Here is a 23207-nt window from a genome sequence, read left to right as displayed (position 1 = left end):
GCCATATGACAAACAGAATCTTACATGTAATATATTTGCTAAACTTTTCAACCTACTTGGCTCGCAGTGTTCAGTGTATACAGCTCTGATTTATTGAGTTTGTTGTCCTCTATGCGTTGATCTATGCGCTCAGCAAATCTGTCAGTCTCAATCAGTTTAATTCAGCAAATCATTGTGAGTCTAAAGTGCCATTGATTAACAAAATGAGCGCTCTTTGCTCTATGGTAATAGTTTCTTCTTACGAGAACCAACTCGCTAACCTTTTTGCTATCTGCTGAAAACATGTGGTAAGAATCTGTTATTTTGGCAACCACTAACAATTTAAGTAACGCCCATTTTTTAGAATCAATTTCGAACTAGAATACGCGTGTGAAACGTTATTATGATGATGTTGCGATGGTTACAACGTTTTCCTATAGTCACGCAAAATTATCAGTTTATAAGACAACATGAATGGATGGCACTTTCTTGTAAGTAAATATTTGCAGTGAATACAGATTTCATTATAATATAATATTTTGGTATGTTAGTATTCAATTCGGTTGGTATTATGCACCTTTTTGCAAGAATTCGTATGTAATTGTATTTTTGTAGAAAATCTCCAATGAAGAGTGTTACGGCCGACACGAGCTGCATCAGACGGTACAAGAAATCCGATGAACGTCAGAGCCTTAATAATCCTACTCGGTTAAAGTTGTTGTTGTAAGAGGAGTCATATGACTTAATCAAGTCATATGGCATACATAATACCGTGGAACGTATCTTGGGGTTAAACAAAGGAAATTCAAGCTTTAAGTTTTTTGGGAGTGAGTTATATTGTGAAGATAGAATGAACCTTTTCTTGATGTGGCTACTACGTATTCTATATCGTAAATGTATTTACATCCACCTCACAAATTCACTCCATATAAGACGAAAACCGCATGTTGCATCTTGAGAGAACAGGGTTAAAACGTTTCGAAATAAGTTCGAAGAAAGCCGCGTATCCCTTGACAAGTATTTCGCAAATAAGGTTTTTTTTCATGATGCCATGTCACGATTTGGGAAATGGCGGTCGGTCGATCACATTAAATAAAAGTTGTATTTATCTGGTTGACAGATGAGCCATTTTCTGAACGAAATTGAAGGACGCGTGTAATCAGGAACGAGGATTTTTGCGTGATTCTTGTACTTATTTCAGATCTGGTTAGAGTTTGCTGCCTCACAAACATACCGTTTCCATTTCTGGCGCCTTGAAGAAAAATGACTATAACAACCATTAAGTCTGCAACAGCAACCACCTCTCTGCACTGGGCATCCCAAGCTAGTAATACGCACGTTATTGCTTATTGGTTGTTTTTGAGCCACTTAAAAAATAGTGTAAAATATTTGTTTTTAAAGGAATCTCTATTTTAAAGAAATTCAGCTTGATTCCTTGCATAAGATGTTCGGAAGCCTAATTGGGCCGAATATACTACGGGAATTTTCCCCTGCAAACGTAACGGAACGAAGGCTTGGATTACATAGAGCTTCGCTAATAGAATGCCTGGTGCTGTCCGCTTGGGAAATTAACTGTTTACTAGCAAAAACAAAATACTCTTGCTAACACAAACGAAATATTTTGTATTTTGACTATATTGTGTCCTAAAAATCAAAGTAAAAAATTTTTAAAAAAAGTGTCCTATAAATCAAGATTCCAAAGTAAACATTTTACTATAAAATTGACATCGACATAAAAAACAAGAACCGAATATCTGAATCATTACTGGTGCGCCACAATCTACACAAAACCATTAGTTAACTGCAATAAGTATAGTTCATTTAAGTCATTCAGATAAATATCAACGTCCTAAAATTTTCTGTTATTTTAACTTGTTCGCCAGCACAACTTATCGCATACGTTTCTCTTGAGGAACCTGGCATCTCGCAAAAGATCTGAGTTATCAAGGTTTCATTTTGTCATCAAGGTTTATCGCACGTCAATTTTGAAATTTTCTCACTGTATTAGCCTGCATCGTAAGGTTCTCCATTAACATTATGTCATAAAGTAAACGAAATGTGTTGAGGGCCACTTTCGTCGCTCTTTTATGTCATTCATATTTCTGTTTCATCCAACTGCACACACGTCCGCTCAATCGATAATGAAATAACAAGCTCATTATACGGAAACATTGAAGCTCATTCAGTCTTCCGCTCACGCATAGACTTCGGAATCGTTCCGCGGTTGACAATCAGTTGTCGGTTGCTTTTCAACAAACCTAGCCTGCAGAGAGTCACATTACAGTAGTAATGGCAGTAGCAGCAGCAGCAGAACTGTGTAGGCAAGACCTTATAAACGCCGAAACGCGCTGGGTTCATCTCGACCAACTACGTCTATGCATATACCTTGTGTCAGTGGCACTGGGTCCAATACAAGTGCACGACAGCAACGGCGAACCCAAAAGATTCGGACCCACAGTGGCAGAGGCCCAGAGATTTTCCTTTTTCTCGCGCGTCCTCTAATCGAGAGCATCACGCTGACGCCGCAGTAGCAGCACGAGTGGCGTAGGGCACTTTTATCGTCGTGTCCAGGTCAGAACGATGGACGGCACTTTCATGAAGCAGTGACGGAAAGAGATCGCGCGAGAAAACAACCCAGCAAACAAAAAAAAAAACAGCAATTGCAGCATGACAAAGAATATCAGGTACATATGAAAAGCCTGCACCATTATTCTACACTGTATTAATAGCCGCTGAGTTTTACTCTGAGATGGCTACGCCAGTGTGGATCTTCATGAGTGCTGAGTTGATTGGACATCATAGCAGCAGGCTGTACTTGTTGAAATATATAAGAGAAAAGATACTTCAACTCGATGGTTTTCCGAGGAAATTATGGCAAATGCCTTTGCTATCACTGTCGGTCTTTCAGTCGCCAGATGTCGGTGCACCGCCAATGTACTGTTCTTTTTATAATTTCGTCCCGTCCTCCCCCCCCCCCCGCCGCTACGAATGGGAGCCCCTCAGATGGGCTGATAGCCGGTGAACTTGATCGCTTTTTAGTCTGAAAAAGACGAACCTGGGTGTTCATGGCTGCACTGCTTCAACAACGGTGCGGCCAACGGTTTGAACCTATTGTGGCTGCTGCGGTAGCACATTAGATGTTACACGAACGTTCCGTTGAACTATACGAGCCAACGGTACAGATCTGTGGCCTCGCCCTTGCAGTGGGACCATCTCCCTGTGTGCTGTGTGTGCACGAGCGCGAATTAGCGACAACGCCGGTATCTGTGGAAAGCGTGGAAGTCAACGCGTAAGGACATACGCGTTTATTCAGCCAAGCGGCCAAGCAAGTAGGCAAACGACTGAAGCGCAATGCGCGACGCACCGACCCAGAGCGAGCGGCTGTTGTCGAGTGTGATTCGTGTGTGCGTGCATCATAGGATGGTGAAGAAAACATCGATGCTGGTGGTGATGGCCGTTGTAACTGCGTTCAATCGAACATTGCTGTAGCTCTGTAGCATATCGTCGCCTATCGTTAATTCAGCATTGCTTGTATTGGAGTCGACGTGTCATAGCATATAAATCAGCAACTCAGTAAACGAAAAGTCGTCGAATTTCTTTAGCATGTAGCGCAAATGTTCTGTGATTCGTGTGTAGATTACCCAGCTGATTCTGAGGCATCTTAATCATCGTCTCTTCTTCCGCTGTCGTTCTTTATTTATAGACCCCTATGCAAAGAAAGGATGCAATCACCATGCTGCTGTACGCTCTCTAGAGTGATGGTGTGTGTGTGTATTCGCGCGAGTTTATATTGGTGAGTCGGTGCTGTGTACAAGTAGTTTAGCTCAATGCATGCCATGGACACTACAATGGTTTTGAAGTTCTTTGCCGATCTATATACCATGGAACAATGGAACGTAACGTCAATCGTTTGTTGCTGATCAGCGCTTAGGGAGAAAAAGATCCAAGGTGAGATGGGTGTACGCACGCTCGTGGGTGTCTGTTTATGCCACAGGGTGTAAGTGCGCGCACCGACGTATTAATGCCAGGTGTTTCTTCTTCCGAACTCGGGAGGCCAGTAACATCGCATGTATTAACGTTTACGTTATATGATTTTTCTTAAACCCGTTTGCGTAATGAACGAAATAAAGTGAATCAACTGAGATAACTTCAAGTTACCCATCACCAAAAACGGTCGCTTATACATTCGTTAGGTTAGTGGTACCCACTTAACCCACATCGGTAAAGGAATATAGGAGTCTGGTAATATATATATTTACATAAATATGTATAATATATTTATGGTAATATAAATAATATATATGATTAATAATAAGCACTATAAGTGAACTTAGATTGCTAATTATTATACTTATTGCTCTAACTTATTATCGATTTTGGATGATTGTAAGGAAAGTACCTCCTTGAACAATTTATTCAAATCAATCCAAAATAGTTTGAATTTATTCGGCGATGAAGAAATCGTATTTTGCCTACATAGCAAAAACAGATTAACTATAATGCCTCTTAGTTATTGTTGTCACTAGGACGCTACTTATTATTTGTTGAAGTGACCTAAGGCGGCTAAAATAGCCAGCACATTATGGCTATTGTTTAAACAATGTACAGTCACACATAAATTAATGCAGTGGACTTAATGGATGAGAAAATTCGCCTTAAATAATACACGACCAAAAATTTGTCGTTTAGCTGTATAAAATAATGATAATAACGCACATTTGTAGCCAAGCTTGAATAATTCTGAACAAAAAACTTGCTTCAATGACTTCAACAAAAAAAATCGATTGACATTGTATAAGACTCATCTATATGTAAAGTCTCGCGGAACATGGAACTGAGTAAGCTTTTTTGATTTGGTTCTTTCATTCAATGAAGTTCAATAAAATAGGTCGAAGCTATTGTTGAGACTCGACGATTAGGCTGCATTCAAGGCTGTTTCGCCGTATGCAGCGTCGATGTGCAGGTTTTCATCTCTACAGTTATCGTGTACCGAAACAAATTGTTTAAACTGTCAGATTCAATGTTTTTATAATATTCCCTTTAATTGTGTGATAATAATGGTAGGACGGATTCAGACGACAGTTAGACATGAAGAGACGCGTGCAGCCTACGATCACACCAGCTAAGTATAGGTCCGATGTGCTTCACTAAAAAGGAATCGTTGTGTTTGATCGGGATCACAAAGATATCTTAACAGCACTGCTCAAGCAGTTGCATACCGTTCTTTCTGAGTTTACTGCGCTCGTCATTGGACCATGTGTGCAGACAAAATAGTCGTCGAAGAGCTTTGCCGAACTCGCTACGAACGTAGACCATGTGACATGTACTTCAGATTTCGTTATGAAGTTATGACGTGTTGGAAGGAGGTCTTTCGGAAAGGGTTTTGTTTTATTTAGAAATTCTGTGACGCTAGAATCAGTAAGACAATAGGGGGGCTTTATATGCTGTCCTGTACCATAGATATGGCAGCTTTTGGCTGAAACTAATGTCATAGGTCGACCAATTCCCGAAATTGTCGACCTTAGGGTTCACAGGATCATTAAGGTTCTCCCGTTGACTGCATTAAACGTTATGCGTCATGTTACTGCTAATCAAGCCAGGCTGCCTAGCGATTGAACTTGTGGGCAGCGAGAAACGTGATACAGATATGAAATCAAAACATCTAGTACAGTTTTCATCAGGTCCATGGAGCTTCTATACGACGACAGAGACGATGCTAAAAATTGGGCACTGTATAATGCGTCGCTTCATATTTGCTAAGACGCTTAAGTTTTTTTCAGGTTTTCTGTCATGGCTCCCATTTGATGTAATTTGGAATAAAGTACGCAAATTTTTTACTCTCATAACCTACCTAGAGTGCTGATAGACTAAAACGGCGGCAGAGGTCCGCGGCGAAACTGTGGCGTTGCCGCTAGGGGATAGAGAGAACTTGTCATTGTTTGTCGGGTGCAGTCCCAAGGCTCTTCTAAAGTGCAAGACTTTTTTTATTCAAATTATCTATATTCCTCACTTTATCTTGGGTTAAGCTCGCCCCTTGCGCAGAAACTGGCGCAGCTTTTAAATCAAAACCGCTTTGTGATTAAACGACAATCGGTGGGGGATAATAATAATAATAAGGCATTGTACATCTTTCTATGTGTTGAAACTATTTCTATGTGAATCGCCGTTAATTGGATTCATTCTTCTATCGAACATATAACACATTTCTGGAATGACAGTTCAAGGATGTTTGATAAGTATAGCTTGAGTGGTGTGGTAGCAGATCATTGAATTCTATAAGAGTTCTACGAGCTCAGAACGATGTACAAAAAAGCTAACATATGGCTGTCAAAAAAGAACAACTGTCTACAAAGCTAGAATCATACGAGTAAATTGGGTTCAAAGCAACTACTTAATTTTTATGTATTTAAACGGATACTTTGTGGTACTTGCTTACATTTACTGAAACTTTGGTTCGAACGCGAACGAAATATCATATCCTTCCATAGCAACATCCTCATGGTTTCAGGCACCTAAGAATATGATCACAATGTGTTCATATTCTCATCGCTCAATATTTTTAATTGTGTGCTGTGCCTCCAACATACACTAACCTGTCGCCTTCAACGATGGCACTGACCTTACACCAAGTATATTGTTGGTTTTCTCGACAAGCCTTATTAGACAATAAGCGCAATTTTGCTGTCCAACAATTCGGTCTCGTTTTTGTTGTGATAAATGACAGAATGACCTTGCTAATCCACTAACAAGATCCCTAAAACATTCTTTCAATTGGCACTGTAACCTGCGAAAAATAAGTTTTGGTTTCTGGCACCAGAAAGTACAATTGCATCTTGGTGATGAAAAACCGAAAATAATGTTTGAAGAGTTTGCACTTCAAGAACACACGGAACTTTAAACTGCAGCGGGGAATAAGGATACAAACATCATACGCATGTAACAACAAATTAGGCGATAATTTACCTCGTCAGATGAGTGGCCATCTAAGTCGCTTGCTCCCCTGTTGGACTCCATTCTGTTACATGATCCTCTTCTGATGGGCGAAGTAAGTGGACTAAACCATGTACCGTCTATAGTATGATTCATGTGGGTTTTTTGGTAATAGTCGTACAAATCATCTCTAGACTACATCACATCTGTTTTCGTTTGTCCTAAATTCAGTTTTAGTTATGTTCGTTTTTTTTTACATTTACGTTAAGGAATCCCTTACTTCGCAGACAGAGACAGCATTGTCCGCATCTGCCCAAGCTCTTATAATCACAGTAACTCGCGAATCCATTGGAATTCTTGTGATGTAGCCATTTCCTATTCTTTCAACCTTTCAATTTTCGCACTTAAACTAATTGCACCAGTAGTTAATTGTTTCTGCGCTGAAGGCTTCGTTACGAAGTGTTATCACAAATTTTCGATCGAGTTTGCGAGCGCCTTCATCTTTGAAAGCTCCATCAACGGGTGTTGATTTTCAGCGTTAAACGATATCTTTAGTGACCCTTGATAAGCTCATGGCTTTAGTCAACGAGAGATTTGGTTGCTGATAATGCGTAATTTGAAATTATTTTGATCCGCGAAGTAATTACAGGTAACTTCCCAAAACTTTCTTTTTCTTAGGGTTTCTCGGTTGATCGTTAGGTATACTAACCAAAAAACAAAATGAAAGTGACCAAAAATCGCAATAAAATGAATTAGCTGGTCGTATATTATACTGAAATGGGCCACAAAAGGGACATATGGATTTCTGAACATCTGCGGCGCTTGTGTAATAGAATAGCTTAATAGTCACCATCATCATCACCTTCACATTTCCAGAAAATTCTATGCTGCGATACAGGAGCGATACTCTATGATTCTACGATCAAACTCAAGATGGTTGAACCGAAAATCAGTGTCTAAGGTGGTTAGACCGCGGTGGCCGAGTACCACCTTAAAGAAGCGGCATGGCTACCGCCGCGTTGGTATCACAATCTCCTCGCTTTCTTCATGAATTGCCGGTCATCACTGAAATTGCGCCAGGGGACATCCTCACATTTCAGGTGTGGTAACAATATTGTTAATTGAAAGTACCATTTTTGTGTTTTTGTCCTTTACGAAAGACACGTACGTATAGCAACGCACTAGGTAGATTCGAACTGCAAATTTTCAGCTGGTAATATCCCAGCAAAAATTATCGTTGTTGTTCAGTGTTTTGTTGCCATTCCATCGACCGATGTATGCGCGTTTTTACTGGCCTAATTGCATATGGTTATGCAGGTACAAATTGATGCTAGTGTCTTCCGGGTGAGCTGGTTACACTGCGGAGAAGTAGTTCACAACTCGTCCAGAAGGCACATCAAGGCGCACCCCAACGGATGGTAAGTTAAAAGTTTAAGTTATCTACAAGCACATTTAAAAAAAAGCATAGACATCATTAACAACGCATTTTTATCAAGAGTTTGTTTCAAGAGTTCACGTAAACAGCTTAACGCGGTTCTCATCAAAATTTACGATTAAGTCTAACATAATTTTTTACAAACTTCGTAAGGAAACTTTCATTTCATTTAGTAACTAAGTCTAATAAATATAATAATAGCCTACGAAACATAACAGATTTTAGAAATATACAAAGATAATCTATGTTAGAATAAGGAATGTGCAAGCAAATCAAGAAAATTTAACTCGTGCCTATTAGGTATAATCAAATTAGTTTTACTTAGAAAAAGCAGAATGAAAAAACCCGGTATTTCGAGTGACCGTCGGCGAGATCGATTAGTCCAATTATCAAAATAATATCCATGAAAATGGACAGTTAAGCAGGGTTTTTTTCGATTAGTTGTCGAATATTTAAACGAAATCAAGCTTTGCCCAAGGTTTGTTCTTGAGATGTAAATGTCCTCTGAGCCATTTGAGAAGTTTAATCAATTTACCAGTTACCGGAAGTCAGTTAATGGAACTGCCAGTCATGACAAAGAAAGTTTAACTAAAAAATAAGATGATTAACATTGCAAACCTGTTCATTTTTTTAATTAGGTTATAACGTAATATTTAATTTCGATATGTATTTCGCCCTTGTATAAATGGTTGTAAGTTATATTAGAATTTGACGTGGCGGAGCGGTTGCAATTCGATTTGTGACTACTGCCTTTTCGTCCTGCCTAATAGTTCACAAAGGCTGCTTCTCGCTTATTTATAGCATACATATCCTAAAAGCATTGTTAGGCAGTTATGAGGTCTTGGTCAAGGTATGAGCAGAATACATATTGTCAGAAGCGAAATGTTGTCACAGGCACGAGCTGGTGATCGGCAACGTCGGTGAGGCTGATGAAGGGGAATACGAGTGTCGAGTGGAGGCTGCTGATGGGCAGACCGTGTCCAGCTTCACCGATGTCTACTTTGTTCAGGACGATCCCCCCGTAGGTCAGTAATGCATTGAAAATATTTTATGCCCGTGTTAAGTATGCTGAATGTGTGAGTTCATCAGATGTTATTGTTTTCAAATCTATGGCGCTATCTAAATATGTGTTTACAGAAAAAGAAAGATTATCGTAAAATGTTACCATCCATGACATTATCTGAACGTCGTCGACCCTCTATAGGGTTGCTTAACTTTTTAAAAATTCTGTAGACATTAAAATACTCCTAGTAGTACTACCAGCTTGCCAAATTAATTTTACTTGGCTTTTACATTTGCATTTACATCTGATGTAATTATTGGTTCACTTTTTTTTACTGTATATGTGCTGCTAAGCGAATCCACAAGCAAATGCTATGAAGCTCGAAATTATGAAAGAGCTAACATAGGATTATTCAACACTGTTGCCATCGAAAATTCAAACAACGTTGACATGTGAGCTTCGTGCGCGTTTCATACGATACATGTCTATGATGTTTCAGGCTCGCTTGAACGCTCGGAGACGACTGATCCTGCCGAAGCAGATTTTCGAGGAAGTTCGTAGCCATTTTACATATTTCAGAAGCACACTGGGTGAAATAACGAGTCATCTTAGGTCGCTCAAGGGTCTTATCTGATCTTTAACCTAGTTTGTATAGATACGCGCACAACAAACTTGTATGGTATGGTAGTAGCGGATGTGTTTCTTGCTCCTTCGCACTCGTAAAGTAACCAGCTTTAAGCTATACTAACGTCTCATCAAAAAAATGCACCTGCAACTTTCTTGAAATTTTGAAATCACAATTCATCATCGTATTATAACAACCGAGCACAAGCAAAAAGCGAAGCGCTGCCTGGGTCGTGTATCATAGTCGTTTTTTCTCATACAGAACAGCACCCTTGTTTTAACGGCATTGGGAACCTCGCAGCGAATAATTTTCCGTAAAGAATACAGTCATGAACAGCATTGTTTCACATTAAATAATGCGCTAATTATTATCGATGTAAGGCACAGTTCTATTAGTTCCATTAACTACAATCCGCAGTGCCGTAGTCTCGCTATTGAATCTATTGAATTCACGATGGACGCAAACCTCGGGCAGTTAGGCGTGTCGCCGTTGTTTTTTTGATGAATTTGTGTATACTGTGTGTAATTGATCACCCAACTTTACAGCATTTATTTAACGTGGCCCGCTACTTTTTTGCACAGACTTTTAAGATATCATTCTTCCAGGACCACCTCTTGCTGCTTGCGACCGTTACTTCACTTTTTACTTTTTTTTCATGGCCTTGGTTTTATCGCTCTTTCAACGCCCTATGAACACAATACGTTATGTATAGTTTTAAAAGCTCGGCAATTGTTAATCAATACATTGCCAGCATCAAGCTGCTAATTCAAATCTTCGACGACGTTAGGATTTATGAGAAAGGTATGATTTATTCAAATTTAGGAAAAAAATTACTAATGAGGTTCTAAATGAGATATGTAATCCATGCAATCCCGTTAATAGAAAAAAAAAACTTTTCATTGTAAATAGAGTGCTAATATTCAGATACGGTGACTATGGTACCCGGGTCTGTCCATCAAGGTGATTAAACGTGGGCGGCGTGCCTGCACACGCATGAGAAGGTCTCGACCTTCAAGACACTATATGGCGGCTGTTGTTTTTCTTTAAACCATCATAATGGTAGGCATCATCGCTCCAATAAGGTATCGGAGCGGGCATTCATTGAGATTTCACAACTGTACGCAGTTAGGTCAGACGAGAAGAATTTCACCGCGCCGGTACCTCTGTCTCACTACATTCCAGGCTCAGTGCCTTCCAAACATAAAACAGGTGAACCTTTCGCAGGTTTCCAGAAGGCAGCCATCAGTGGAACGGCCACGTTGTTTAGATCAATTTTCGCTGTTTGAGATGCTTTTTCACTGAAAATGAGTACAACAGTCTCCTGCTAGAAACTCAGCGAATCCACTTAATAACAAGCAGCAGTGCATTAAACGAGCCCAGTAGCAGCGAATTAAACCCTACGTTACCGCCTTTCCTCTGAGAGGATGACTTGCCTTTAATCCAAACCATTTATCCAATCTGACGTTGCTTCTTTGATGCGGCTTCGAATCGAGCTGTGGGCAATTTTTTTTTCGGCAGTTAACTTGCGAATGACGAAAATAGAGGCTTCTAGCTCCCGTCGTCTTCCTCTCTCTTGTTCTTTGAATAAGCCGCTCACAAACTGAGGCTCATCCCACAGCCACCTATGCACCCTATTTCAGCAGCTTTTCCTTGCTTTTCGACGGTCGTAAGCGGCCCTATGAACAAGAACTTCCCGTTGCCAACGCTGACAATAATAGTGGAGGTATAAGCGGAGGCAATGGCAACATCACAAACACTGTGCTAGTCAGCTATTCAAGCCAGCAAAAGGGCACAGTATTTATTTGGCCGGATTGGAACGTTGCCGTTTACATAAGGGAGAGACTATCCATAATTCTGCCGTTCTACCTAAACCTTTCCTCTGCAGCCGCAATGAAACCAGCTATCAAAGCAAAAGTATTTAACCCTGTTATTTCAGTCGTGACCTCAGCTGCACCACCGTTTAGAGGCCCCTGTTGTTTTGTGTTTAGCGATTGTGAACTTGAGGATGAGCTCGGTATTTCGAGTCACAAGTCTGTAGGAACTTCGCCTGAGTTCGGAACTTCATGCCTTGTTTTCGTTGAACTCAGATTAGTGCTAAAATGCATCATGAAGGTGTTGAGCAGTTGGGGCAAGATAGCATTGTCGGTGGCGGATGTGTGCCATAATGATCTAAGCATCACTGTTGCGGTGACGAACCAAATGTAGTATACGTATTGTATGGGAACAAACATAGGGAACTATCATAAAACTCATTAATCAATGAGAAGAGGTATTAATGCATCCACGATGCTGCTATGATATTGATGCTAATCGAAACAATTGTCCTTCATTAGGAAATTAGGTTCTACAAGGGCTAAGATATTCATTTTAGTAGTCGAGATCTTTTTCATTATGCCAGTTTATTACGACGATTCGGTTACGATTACGATGGACATTAATTACGTCAACCATCGTCTTTGTTTCCATCATTCTCGTGTTCCATGTTTCGTAAATCGTATGTAAAGTATGCAAAATTTTGCCTACATTATTTAATTTCGTTATTTAGTAGGAAGCCGTAGTAAGTCAAAATCACTAAAACTAGCATCAAATTAATTAGTGTTCCCCAAACACAAATTCTAAACCCAAGTTGTTTTTCAAACAGTGGTTTGATATGTGCTTACAGGTCGCGAATCCGGTCTGCTGATCCTTATTGACGATGGGTCTGACGAAGACGACGAAGATGGAGACGACTCCTTGGTAGGGGCTCTAAGCGGCGCAGATGCTGAAGCCGCCAAGCGGGAGACACCATCCGGCAGCAGCAGTGCTCGGACATCTAGAAAGAAAGCCCTCACAGCCAGTGAACAGTTCCAAGTAAGTAGCTCATCGCGAATGGCAGAAATAACACGTTCACGTTAGTGAAGGCTTCGTAGGAGATGTCTCTGATGCAGGCTAGGCTTCATATCGGCATAAATCGTACATTTTCCCAGCGGGAACGACTTGCTCACCACGGTCATGAGTAGTATGTGTCCTCTAATTTTGATTCCATCGTTCTTTAACAATGTTGAATTGGAATACTGAAAGTAAATGTTCTAAATTTTACATAGGGTAGAACTACCCAACTCGATTCATTAGTTACTGATCGAAGTGAGAGTTTCTAATTCGTTTTGTTCAGCTTCTTCTATCTTGGAGAACAAAAATACTTTGTTAAACGTGCCTTACACAGATGACAAATCGTCAGCTTGGAAAAAAGACCCATTAAGGCCAACTGTACTATGCTGTGTCTGGTATGTCACTACGAAGAATTCTGTATAACCCTTTGCTTTAAATGCGCCGTATGTATTTATGCGCCAGACCACATGACTTTTTCTGGTATTTTAGTCCAGATCACGCTCGAGTAAGTACAGCCGGCCTTAGCAATTGTTTTAACCTATCGGAAAGCGTTGTGATAAGTATGTCCCTCTAAAAAATTGCTTCTAGATGTTATGTTAGGTATGAATGCTGCATGTATAACAGACAATATGGCTTCGTTCGGCAGGGCTTCCTTGAGGAGATCTCTCGGAAGGATGATGACGATGATGAAAGTCTAACTCTGGAGGAGGAAGACGATGAAGTTGAGGAGCGGGAAACGAACAGACTCCGCAAAATACATCACGACTATCAAAAACAGGTGAACTGCAGTTGGCGAAACATACAATTAGGGTAACGGTAAAACTATTTTCCTTAAACATCAGAACATTTGCTATCGTCTGTAGATACTGTTTTCCTGAACCAAGTCAAGTAAAATGGTGCATAAGGTTAAAGCTGTGTTAAGGTTGGCTATTTGAACCCTAAGACATCTTCCACTCTAAACTGATCTCCTTTATTAACGACTCTCGATTATTAAACTAAATTCAGAAACCAAGTACGCCAGCGACTTCTCAAGGCTCTTCGGGTCATCCTAATATCTGCGATGCTTTTTCGGACCTGGAGGCCCCAATTCAAGACAGCTTCTCTACATTTGTAAGCTGCGTTTTTCTTTCTGATTAAAGAACTCCTTGTGTTTAAATAAAGTGTCTTTTCTATAGATTTAAGCATTAAATAAGTGTAAGTAGCTATGGCATGATTACGGGACAAAGCGCGCGCTTCTTCACGGCTTCCACGGTGGTGTCCAGAGGGAGTCCAGAGACACAGGCTGTGCGACACTGCCGGTCCACTGTCGGTCCGGAAAAAGTATGAACTATGCAAGTTGAACGCACGCATAAATCATCATGGTTATTATTTAGTACACTCTTTGCATAGCTTTCGACTATCTTATGCAAGAAATGGACTAGATTGTGAAGATTTATTCACACGAAGATGTGAAATACGTTAGTGAAGCCTGAAGACAATTAACGATCTGAAATTAAAACTTGCTTTAATTTGTTATCACTTCGCGATCTGTGAATTGTGTTCATACCATCATTCTGTTGTACACAATGGAACTTTCTGGAAGTAAAGGGCCAACAGTTTTTAGGAAGAAGGGTCATCGTACTGAGTCGATTGCTATGTTGAATAATCATTTAACACGACGCGTTTCTATCAGCAGTGTTGCCCGTTCAACGGCCGATAAGCTTGGTTGTACATGCATACTGTCTGGGTGCAAAGATAGTCGCTTCAAGCATCGTGTCCAAGTAACTTTTAAAATACGAAAAGTTTGAATCTCAAAGCGAAGGAGTCTATTTGGTAGCAGAGAGCATTATTATACGACATGAGTTATTTGTATTGTAATGTACTGAGATCATGTAAGGTGACCAAAACAATTCAGGATATAGGCGGTGTGTACGATAGGGATCCTATAGGCGAAAACATCATTTGAAGGTTTAAACATGGCATTCTTGGCCTAAAAACGCATTTCACTATACATTTCCAAATTTGAGCCACTTTTGAAATAAAACAATTGCTAATTAAGCCTATATCGTTTAGCTACAGACCACACACGAAACGAATTTTCAGAGTCTCTTCGCAGGTATTCAGCATGGGCGAAATGTTGCAAGTTCTCCTCTTTTACAAACAACGTAACCGTCTAAAGCTAGCGTTTTGTGGCTGGCACAAAGTGGTCACAGTTACCATGCCATTGAGTAAACGAAAAATTAAGAGGCCGAAGCAGTAGACAAATCCAAACAATCTTTGCAAACTTCAAAAGTTTTTGAACCCCGTTTTTGAGCATTCTGAGATAAATGCGGCCCGTGGACCATTGAAGTGTGCCAGCAGTTCAACTTAAACGCGAACGTTAGTTTCTTGAAAGTGAATCCACGCTAATAAGAAAAACTTTTGAGAGAGTGTTACCGATAAAAGCAGCTATTCTAGGTAAAAGCCTAGATCTTAACTATCTAAACGACCTAGTTGGTTTGGATTGTCGTTTCCGACCGCCAACGAAAACCTGCAAACGAATGGGGGTCGCTGCATGCATCCTTAAGCACAGCGCTATTCGATTTGTAGCTCAAAGAAGATCGTTGGGTGTCCGTTGTGATGATGCTTCGGCTAGAATTCTCATTCGTATTTCAGTAACAGGCTTACCTGACACACTACTCAGTTTCCCATCGGAATCTGCGAACAGCAGGCTTACATTGTGGGTTATCAGCCCTGTTGTAAAGTGCTATATATCAGATTACTTTGTGTCGGTTGTTGATTATCCAATCCATTGCATCAGTGAGCAATGAACCCGCGATACCTGTGGCTCTTTTAGAGCAGAACGCACCGCTCACGTTTTTTGGTTATGGTCGCAGCCGTTGCTACTGCCGTTCAGGTATCGCTTTTTCATGTTTTGATGCTCCAGTACGTTACTCGTTATACAGCAGTTATATAATCTAAATATGACTTTTATACATGCGTCATACATATATAATTTTATATATTTGCAGACCTCAACAATATCATCAGCGCGGTCTTCAATCGGAACTTTACTTAACGAAGAGCTAGTCTCACCTTCTGGCAGCGGATTTCTGCCTTATAGGCATTCACCTCATCGTGATTGGCAGCGAAAGACTCGACAACCGTCATTCGGTAGGTGATTTAACTATCGCATAGCGCCACATCGCGACAGCACGCTGGACTTACGATCAGTTACCCGATGGAGCCCATCTCGAATAATATCCACGCTGGTCAGACGTAGCCAAGTAAAAACTCAGGTTCTTTGGAAAAAATCACAGTTTCGATTGGACCTCTTGACTGCGAGTTCGGCAACTTGCATTTAGTTATATAGGTATATAACTTATGTTAAGTTTATATTTTGTTCTATAGAAGGAAGCGATGCGGTTGTGCCAGGGGAAGGTGACTTTTTTCCACTAGGCCAACAAAACATTCCAGAAGATGATGATACTGAGAACGGAAGCAACAAGGATAAGGGCTTTTCTTCAGCGGCCGCACATTCCAGTTCCATACTTATGTCGAAATCCGTGGCCTTACGCGACAAGACTGCACAATGCGAATTGGTAAGCTAGCATTATTAGTTAAACGCATTCTCAAAGATCTATTTTGCTTCATTAATCTATCGTGCTTATCAATAAATGGGTACGATTAGTCTACGAATGGAGTATTACTACAGACGCAAGTTTGTCATGGGGCTCAAAAACACACGCCAAGCAATCTGCAATAAAATTTTTGGCCAAAATTTCAGAAATTAAATTCAGATTTTTTAACCTTTCTATTCGTGCCGGTGATACTCGTTGTGTGGCAAAAGTTTAATTGTGAAAAAAGAAGAGAAATTTACTCACTGTATTAATTTTCGCTTACAGTTCATTATTAGCGATCAGAAATAAAAGGATTCAGAGCTCTGTTCTCTCACTTGTTTAATCAATTGGCGACTGTAGAGTGTATTCTTTTAGTATTAAATGATGCCATTTTCAAGTATGGTTAATCCAACAATTCGAGCCAAATCTGGATTATTCACCGAAAAATCGACATTTTATCCAGGACGCAGCTTTACACTTGTCCTTATAGCTGTCAATTTATATAATAGTTTTCCGTTTCGAATTTTCACTTCCCAGATGAACGAACCAAGTATTTCAGCGAATGGAATAACGTGCACACTTTTACAGAAGTAATAATAACCTCAGACTGGGGATATGTTGCGCCATTTTTGTGCACCAGTCCTATAGGACTCTACTACCCAGTTGAGTCAATTGATCGATAGAAATTCGATCGTCTTTCTCATGTTCCACAAACGAAACGGCCGGTGGGTTCGCTGACTTCGCTCATTACAGGCTTTACATTACAAATTGGCTGTTCAATTGCTTGAAGAAAAGTGAATTCTCAGCTTCAAACTTACCTTCTATGACGGTGTACGCTAAAGGACTACTCTAAAATGAAACGGTTCCGTAACGAGGCCGGTACACCCCTCCATACCAAGCTATCGTTTGATGAAGGAAGACCTCAGATGCTGATCCCAGAGAGACTTAGTTTGCGAAACGTAAAAGTGGGCATAACGCACGTGAAGCCGCCATCATTCTAGACACGATTATACCAACAAATGATATTTTTTTGTACTCCTTTATAGACGCAAGTACTGTCGCTTCGACACACTTCGAGCCTGCCCAACGTTTCATTTATTTATCTGTAGACGCAGGAAAAAAATGCAGCGTTGGAATTTGGTTTCTTGTTAGCTGTAATATACTCGAGGTGGGCGATTTTTCCATTGGCTTAATTTGAGTTTGCAGGCGGTGTATCTGAGACCAACAGATCGAGGAATTCCAGATGTACCATTGAAGTTTGTCGGTTGTGGGTGTATTGAGAACGGTTGAAAACGACAAACTAGTGAAGCCCAAGACGCTCTGTGGCATTTGGTAAGGTCGGTAGCGTGGGAAACCCTTCGAACCGAGGGTCCTGCCTCGAGGTTTACCGTCCGCCTTGACTCAACACTAAAAATAAGAACTGTGTGTGATTTTCCTTTTGACTTTACCTTCAACGGCGCTGCTTTTACTAGGTAGGTGTTAACTGATTAGTTTGTCCGGACCTGAAAGCAGCACCGTTGTATTCCCTGTCTTCGATTTGTAAGCGAAACCTATTTTTGTCATACCTAGTTTGCAATAAATATTGCTGCGAGATTTTCTCTGATTATCTTATACTTAGTCGAATAATGTGTGATGCTCATCCGAGGTCATCCTTTAATGAATATATCAACAAGTTTATGTGTATATTATATGCTAAATGACGTCCTCATGAAGAGCACATACTAATACAACAACTAATTTTCCTATCTCCATATATTCTATCCTAATGCATAGTTGTACTCATATCTGTGTACATTGGTCGGAGAGTAACTGAAAAAGTAATGGTGGTACGTGGCAAAAGGGCTGATTCTTCCTAACATTAGGAAAACGGCGTGTCTAAATTGAAGTGCGACCGAAGACACTGAGGCAACAATCATTATTACCGGCCGCTCAATGGCTGTTATAGACACGTCTTTGTCACGCTCTTGAATAGTTGACCGATGACATGGGTTCAGCCCTTTGAAAACTCTACTAGAACAGTTCCTTTGCACGAACGGCAAATCAAGAGCTTCTAAGCGAGTTCACGGCCCAAACAAATGCCGACCAACTATGGCGCCGTACTGACCAAGCAGAGAGTTACTCACACAGGCATGACTATTTACCAAACTCTATAGCTACGCGCCAATATTTTCGTCATAACGGCTCATTCCACCTTACTGCAGAGCAATGTATAACATTTAACCGAATGATCGCCAGTTTGAATGAATTATAAGATTCAGATTACTTACGGGCAGCAAATCCAATAGGACAAATTTTAGTATAGGGACATGTGAGGTTATTTGCGTACGGCGAGCAAATTAAAAGCCAAGTCTATGACTCATTAACTCCGAAGGTTAGTGGAATTTTGGTAAATTTTTTCAACCTTGCTCTGTAAATAAGTTATTATCTTTAATTGCATATTGTCCAACCAAAAAAGCCAACCGCTAATAACTGATCTATTGTCGTCGATTATGTCAAATGGCTTATTATGAGTCGTTGAATATTCTCGTTTTCCCGTAAAAATTATACGTTAATTGGGTTGCATATTTGTAGCATTCAACTGGCATACAGCATAGACTATGTCATGAAATAGTAGTATATATGAATAGTAGTTGAACCAAGATTTCCTTTATTAATGCTTTTGACAGGTAGACGTTGGCTAGTTGTTTTCCTCTTTCGCAAAAGTTGCGGTACGGAATGCCGCACCGTTGCCTTTTAAATCGCCGACAACAAACAACGGTAGAGGCAACAGCTACGGAAGCAGCGAGCAGTTATTACGCCTCGTTCGATTCAAGCCAGATAATGTTTGTGTCGTGCATTATTCAAAACGTAGGTGCTGAAGTTCCGCTTCTTCGGTGTCCCGTTTTGTCATCTGTCTGATGATAGTACGACAAATGCAGGCAAACCTCCCTTCACCTAAATGACTTCTGTCTTCGCAGTCTTATCGTTAGTGTTGGCGGTGACTCGCGAACCATTGCAAACGTTGCCATTATTGCCTGTTAGCCAGTACTACACACAGCCTTTCCAAAATCAGACACAATGGGACAGGCACATACTAAAGCTCCGAAAATAGAGCGCGTCTTGTATTTTTTCCTTTTGACCGTTGCACGTAGACTAAAGCGCTTACTCTAACACCAAAGTAAACGCAATCTACCCTGCTACAGCCTTCCTGTATAATCTGGCTGTGAGCCTACTAGCCCAAGAGACATCCCATTACTGGCCACTTTCGTCCCAGCATTGGCGAATCTGGCCGGGGCCCCTGTGCGTGGTCTTGCCTGCCATGTTCTGGCGACTGTTGCCAACGCTAGCGACTGCTGTCGACCAGTGCTGATCGGCCATTCGGCTAGACTCTCATCATTGGCCTACATTCAGACTAGCCGCAAGGTGGCGGCACTCTCCGTGTTTTGCCCTTAAGGCCTTACTCAGTACCAGCACCCGGTGATCGTAAGACCAGATCGTAGCAGCGCGGCAGATCAACCAATCTCGGGGCCAACTCTCCGGTAGGCCAGGCTCATCGTTGCATCGAGTCGAGAGGAGGCCTGCTGGACCCCGGGACCGCTAAGAATTGCAAGCTGTTAAGCGGGCCAGCGTTCACTCCGATAGGACAACGTCGGGCAACACACATTGGGCGGTCCAAGGCGACCGGTACGTCCAGTCATCCGACATTTTGATCGTTGTTGCGGGACGTACACAGCAAGACGTAAAGGTGTGGAATATACTTCTTCGGAGGATAAATTCTGAGCGCCAGCCTTAACCAGCTCGGTGTCCACGGGAGGTACGTGTCATCGCCGATTCACCTTATCAATGTATCTACGGCTAGTGCTAATGATCGATTTTGTGAGTTCCTCTGGTTAGCTGGAGATCGGTCAGGTGGTTGGTGTGAAAGCAGTGTTACGAAGGATACCTATTCTGCTGCAACAGGCCAAGACACGGCGGGTTTACAGTGCATTACCAAATACGCCAGTAGGTCTTGGAGTGGGCCTAATCACGGTGAGGTTGTTATTTAGCTACCTGTTTGACATTTTCAATTATCGTTTAGATTTTCGTCGTTTGCAACGTGCGCGTAATAAAGCTCAATAAAAATAATTAGTAGCAATTATGTTTATTGCGAAACATTCGGTTTTTCATATCTGGCCCCTCCGTAATGTTACAAAAGGTGCTAATTATTCGCAAATTAAGGCTTACATAAATATCAATCCATTGGTCCATGGAGTTGTAACGAGACGTGTATAGCGCTAAAGACCGCTGCGTGTCATCGCAGCTTAATGGATCATGGCGCTGTCGGAGCGGATGTTTCCAGATTGATTTGCCAATTGTACAGGCCGACTGGATTTTTAAAGTTACTAATTTCTGTGTAGGCCTAGTATGAGTCTGTGTAAAATCACAAATCTCTTAGCAAACCCTATGGGAGTGGATATCGTATCCAGAATACCAGTATTTCCATGGGTTACCATGACTTCATCAACAAATTTTCCGATGCGTAACGGTGTAAACATGAAAGATTACTGCTAAAAATGACAAGAAAAGACACATAGACAGTATTTCCGTAGTACGTTGCGTATACTACTAGTTATAATTTTTTTTAGGCTCATGATTTTTTTTGGTCCCGCCGACATGCAACGAGCTCAGTACACAAAACGGGAATTGCTTAGCAATACACGCATATCAAGCTGCTATAATGAAGTCGTATTCACTTATTGAACTAGATATCCGATCGTCACCTTTTTTTGCGTTTAGTTCTCAATAGCAGTTGATTCCTATGATCGTTCATTGCCAACTTTCGTCATCGACTACTATCGTTGCATGGATCCACATGCAGAATAGTTCTACCTGGACCGTACTACGGACTATCTATTTCATCTACGTGTATACATGGGAAGTGTCCCGTATTAGTGAATTATTTTACCGGCCACATAATGCCGCAAAATTCGTATACCCAAGCGACGGTGTGTCGTGGCCTTTAGGTACGAGTCTCACCAATGGCGTTCTATTAGCATAGTAGTAGGTCGCTAGTGTCTATGAAAGAGCGTTCAGAAAGGCAGCCCTCGTAAGCGATGGGCCGACATACGTTCCGGTTATGTCTCAAACTGCTGAACACTCATCGCGAGTCAGCAGCAGCAGCAGCAGCACCTATTGCAGCGAAGTAGTCGAGTTGCTTCCTGATGTTACCACTGTTGCTGCAATCGTCTTTACCTGCCATCATGTTGCAATAATAGCTGCAGAAAGAAACCCTGCGACAGTCGTAGCAGACAGGTGGGTCAACCATATTCATCTTGTTGTGGCAGTGGGCATTTCGGCGTGCGAGAGCTCGACACCCGGGAGTTGCTACACCTTCACGTGCGCGAAAACCCATACCTTTTCTGTAACACTGAATGTAGCTATGTAGGCACAATTTGTAAACGGCCTTATGCAGCAAAACTAGCGACTAAACAAGAGGAGGGGGGTCACGTGTCTACCTTATGAGTGCGCGACGAAAGCGCAAATCAATCGAGAAGGACCGTGTTAGGTGTGGGGAAGTACGTATCTGAGTGTGATCATGGATGGTTGTTTGTATAGGTAATCGCGACGCTGTAACGCTTTGAATACTTCTTCATACGTTCTACTTACGAAAATGCATACGCCCTAGTGACTATTTCACTTTATATAAACGTCCATAACTATAAACTATTCGTTTTTTATGTTTGTTGGAAAAAGCACAGTGCATGATGCAGGCGGAACACAGAGGAAAACAAAGGGATCGACTGGATACCTTTTTTGTGAGTTACATGCTTTAGGGCCAACAGTTTGTTGAATGAACGCAGGTCCGCTGCGGTTATAAATTGAGTAATTAAATAAACTTAATAATCGGGAAGTACATGTCTATAAAATATTGGTAACGAACTGTGACTATATTAATTTACATCGGCTTGCTCGTGACCAAAATGTGCACAGTACGTGGATTATCATTACTGGTCTTATGTCCTGTTTAAGTGTTTTTCATTGATTTATAAAAGTACGAAAAACAAAAACATACACAGTCCTTGTGAAATACAGTAGTTACGGTCTGAGTCGGTTTACCAGGGGAGCGATTAGCTTAATATGAAACCATCTAATAGTTGCAATCTATACACTTCCAGAAGAAAAATCGTGTTTAATCGCCTCTAGCTGAAGAAGCTTTCCAAGAGCGTTTTCAAGCGTCTAAAGTGACTACAATGACCATGCTAAATGAGTTTTTTTTTAGTCGAAAAATATTCTCTCTTCGGCACCCTATCAGCTGATTTGGCTTCATCAGCCAAAATAGCGTAAAAAATCTTCGTCCGTTTCGGTAAATGCGTGGCTTTTCACCCAGTTTCGAAGTTTTGTTTTTTACGTTTTGTTCACGGTAAATTGACGTTTGACTGTCTACAAGTCTTATCGATGTCATCACTAATCATACTACCATACTATAGGATCGCTCCTGAACTCTGGATAAATCCTATTTAGTCTGGATAATCCTAATTAATTAATTTTTACTAAAAATAAACTCTATTGCGTAAATAGATTTTCTTCGAAACGCATACATTCGATTTTGCAGAGGAAACGGGTTTGTGTTCGAAACAAAATAGTAACTCGAGATTGATTGAGAATAATAATTTAAACATTTTGCAGGCACTGAGCTCTGCGTTAACATATTTGGGTTTGTTGCAGTAAAATCTGGAATGCCCCAGATTATCCAGTTGACCCCGCAGACCAAATTTAAGATATGTTTCAGAAAAAGTGGCTGAATGCGAGGGCTATTTAAATATATATATA

General features: G+C 40.9%; 1 protein-coding gene across 15 annotated transcripts in view; it reads left to right on the top strand.

Annotated features, from left to right (window-relative positions):
* The first annotated feature begins 3320 nt into the window (after window positions 1-3320).
* Window positions 3321-23207, top strand: part of LOC111251975 (protein Obscurin-like) — a 91790-nt gene continuing 71903 nt past the window's right edge. For 7 of the 15 annotated variants that reach the window (XM_086991492.1, XM_086991490.1, XM_086991491.1 and 4 more), the window contains exons 1-10: window positions 3321-3927; window positions 7786-8009; window positions 8227-8327; window positions 9239-9369; window positions 9847-9900; window positions 12635-12822; window positions 13487-13618; window positions 13846-13950; window positions 15831-15972; window positions 16210-16400. In XM_086991492.1, coding sequence (XP_086847618.1) covers window positions 7914-8009; window positions 8227-8327; window positions 9239-9369; window positions 9847-9900; window positions 12635-12822; window positions 13487-13618; window positions 13846-13950; window positions 15831-15972; window positions 16210-16400 — 1140 coding nt within the window. In that variant the 5' untranslated portion in view covers window positions 3321-3927; window positions 7786-7913. Of the gene's footprint in view, window positions 3928-7785; window positions 8010-8226; window positions 8328-9238; window positions 9370-9846; window positions 9901-12634; window positions 12823-13486; window positions 13619-13845; window positions 13951-15830; window positions 15973-16209; window positions 16401-19775; window positions 20212-20267; window positions 20427-21546; window positions 21690-23207 lie in introns of those variants that run through there. The other 8 variants (XM_086991493.1, XM_086991497.1, XM_086991495.1 and 5 more) reach the window with 6 other exon arrangements.

The sequence above is a fragment of the Varroa destructor genome, unplaced genomic scaffold, assembly GCF_002443255.2.
Source record: "Varroa destructor unplaced genomic scaffold, Vdes_3.0 BEIS01000005.1, whole genome shotgun sequence".
Classification (NCBI taxonomy): domain Eukaryota; kingdom Metazoa; phylum Arthropoda; class Arachnida; order Mesostigmata; family Varroidae; genus Varroa; species Varroa destructor.
The sequence above is the reverse complement of the archived record's forward strand: the minus strand, read 5'-3'. Positions and strand labels throughout refer to the sequence as shown.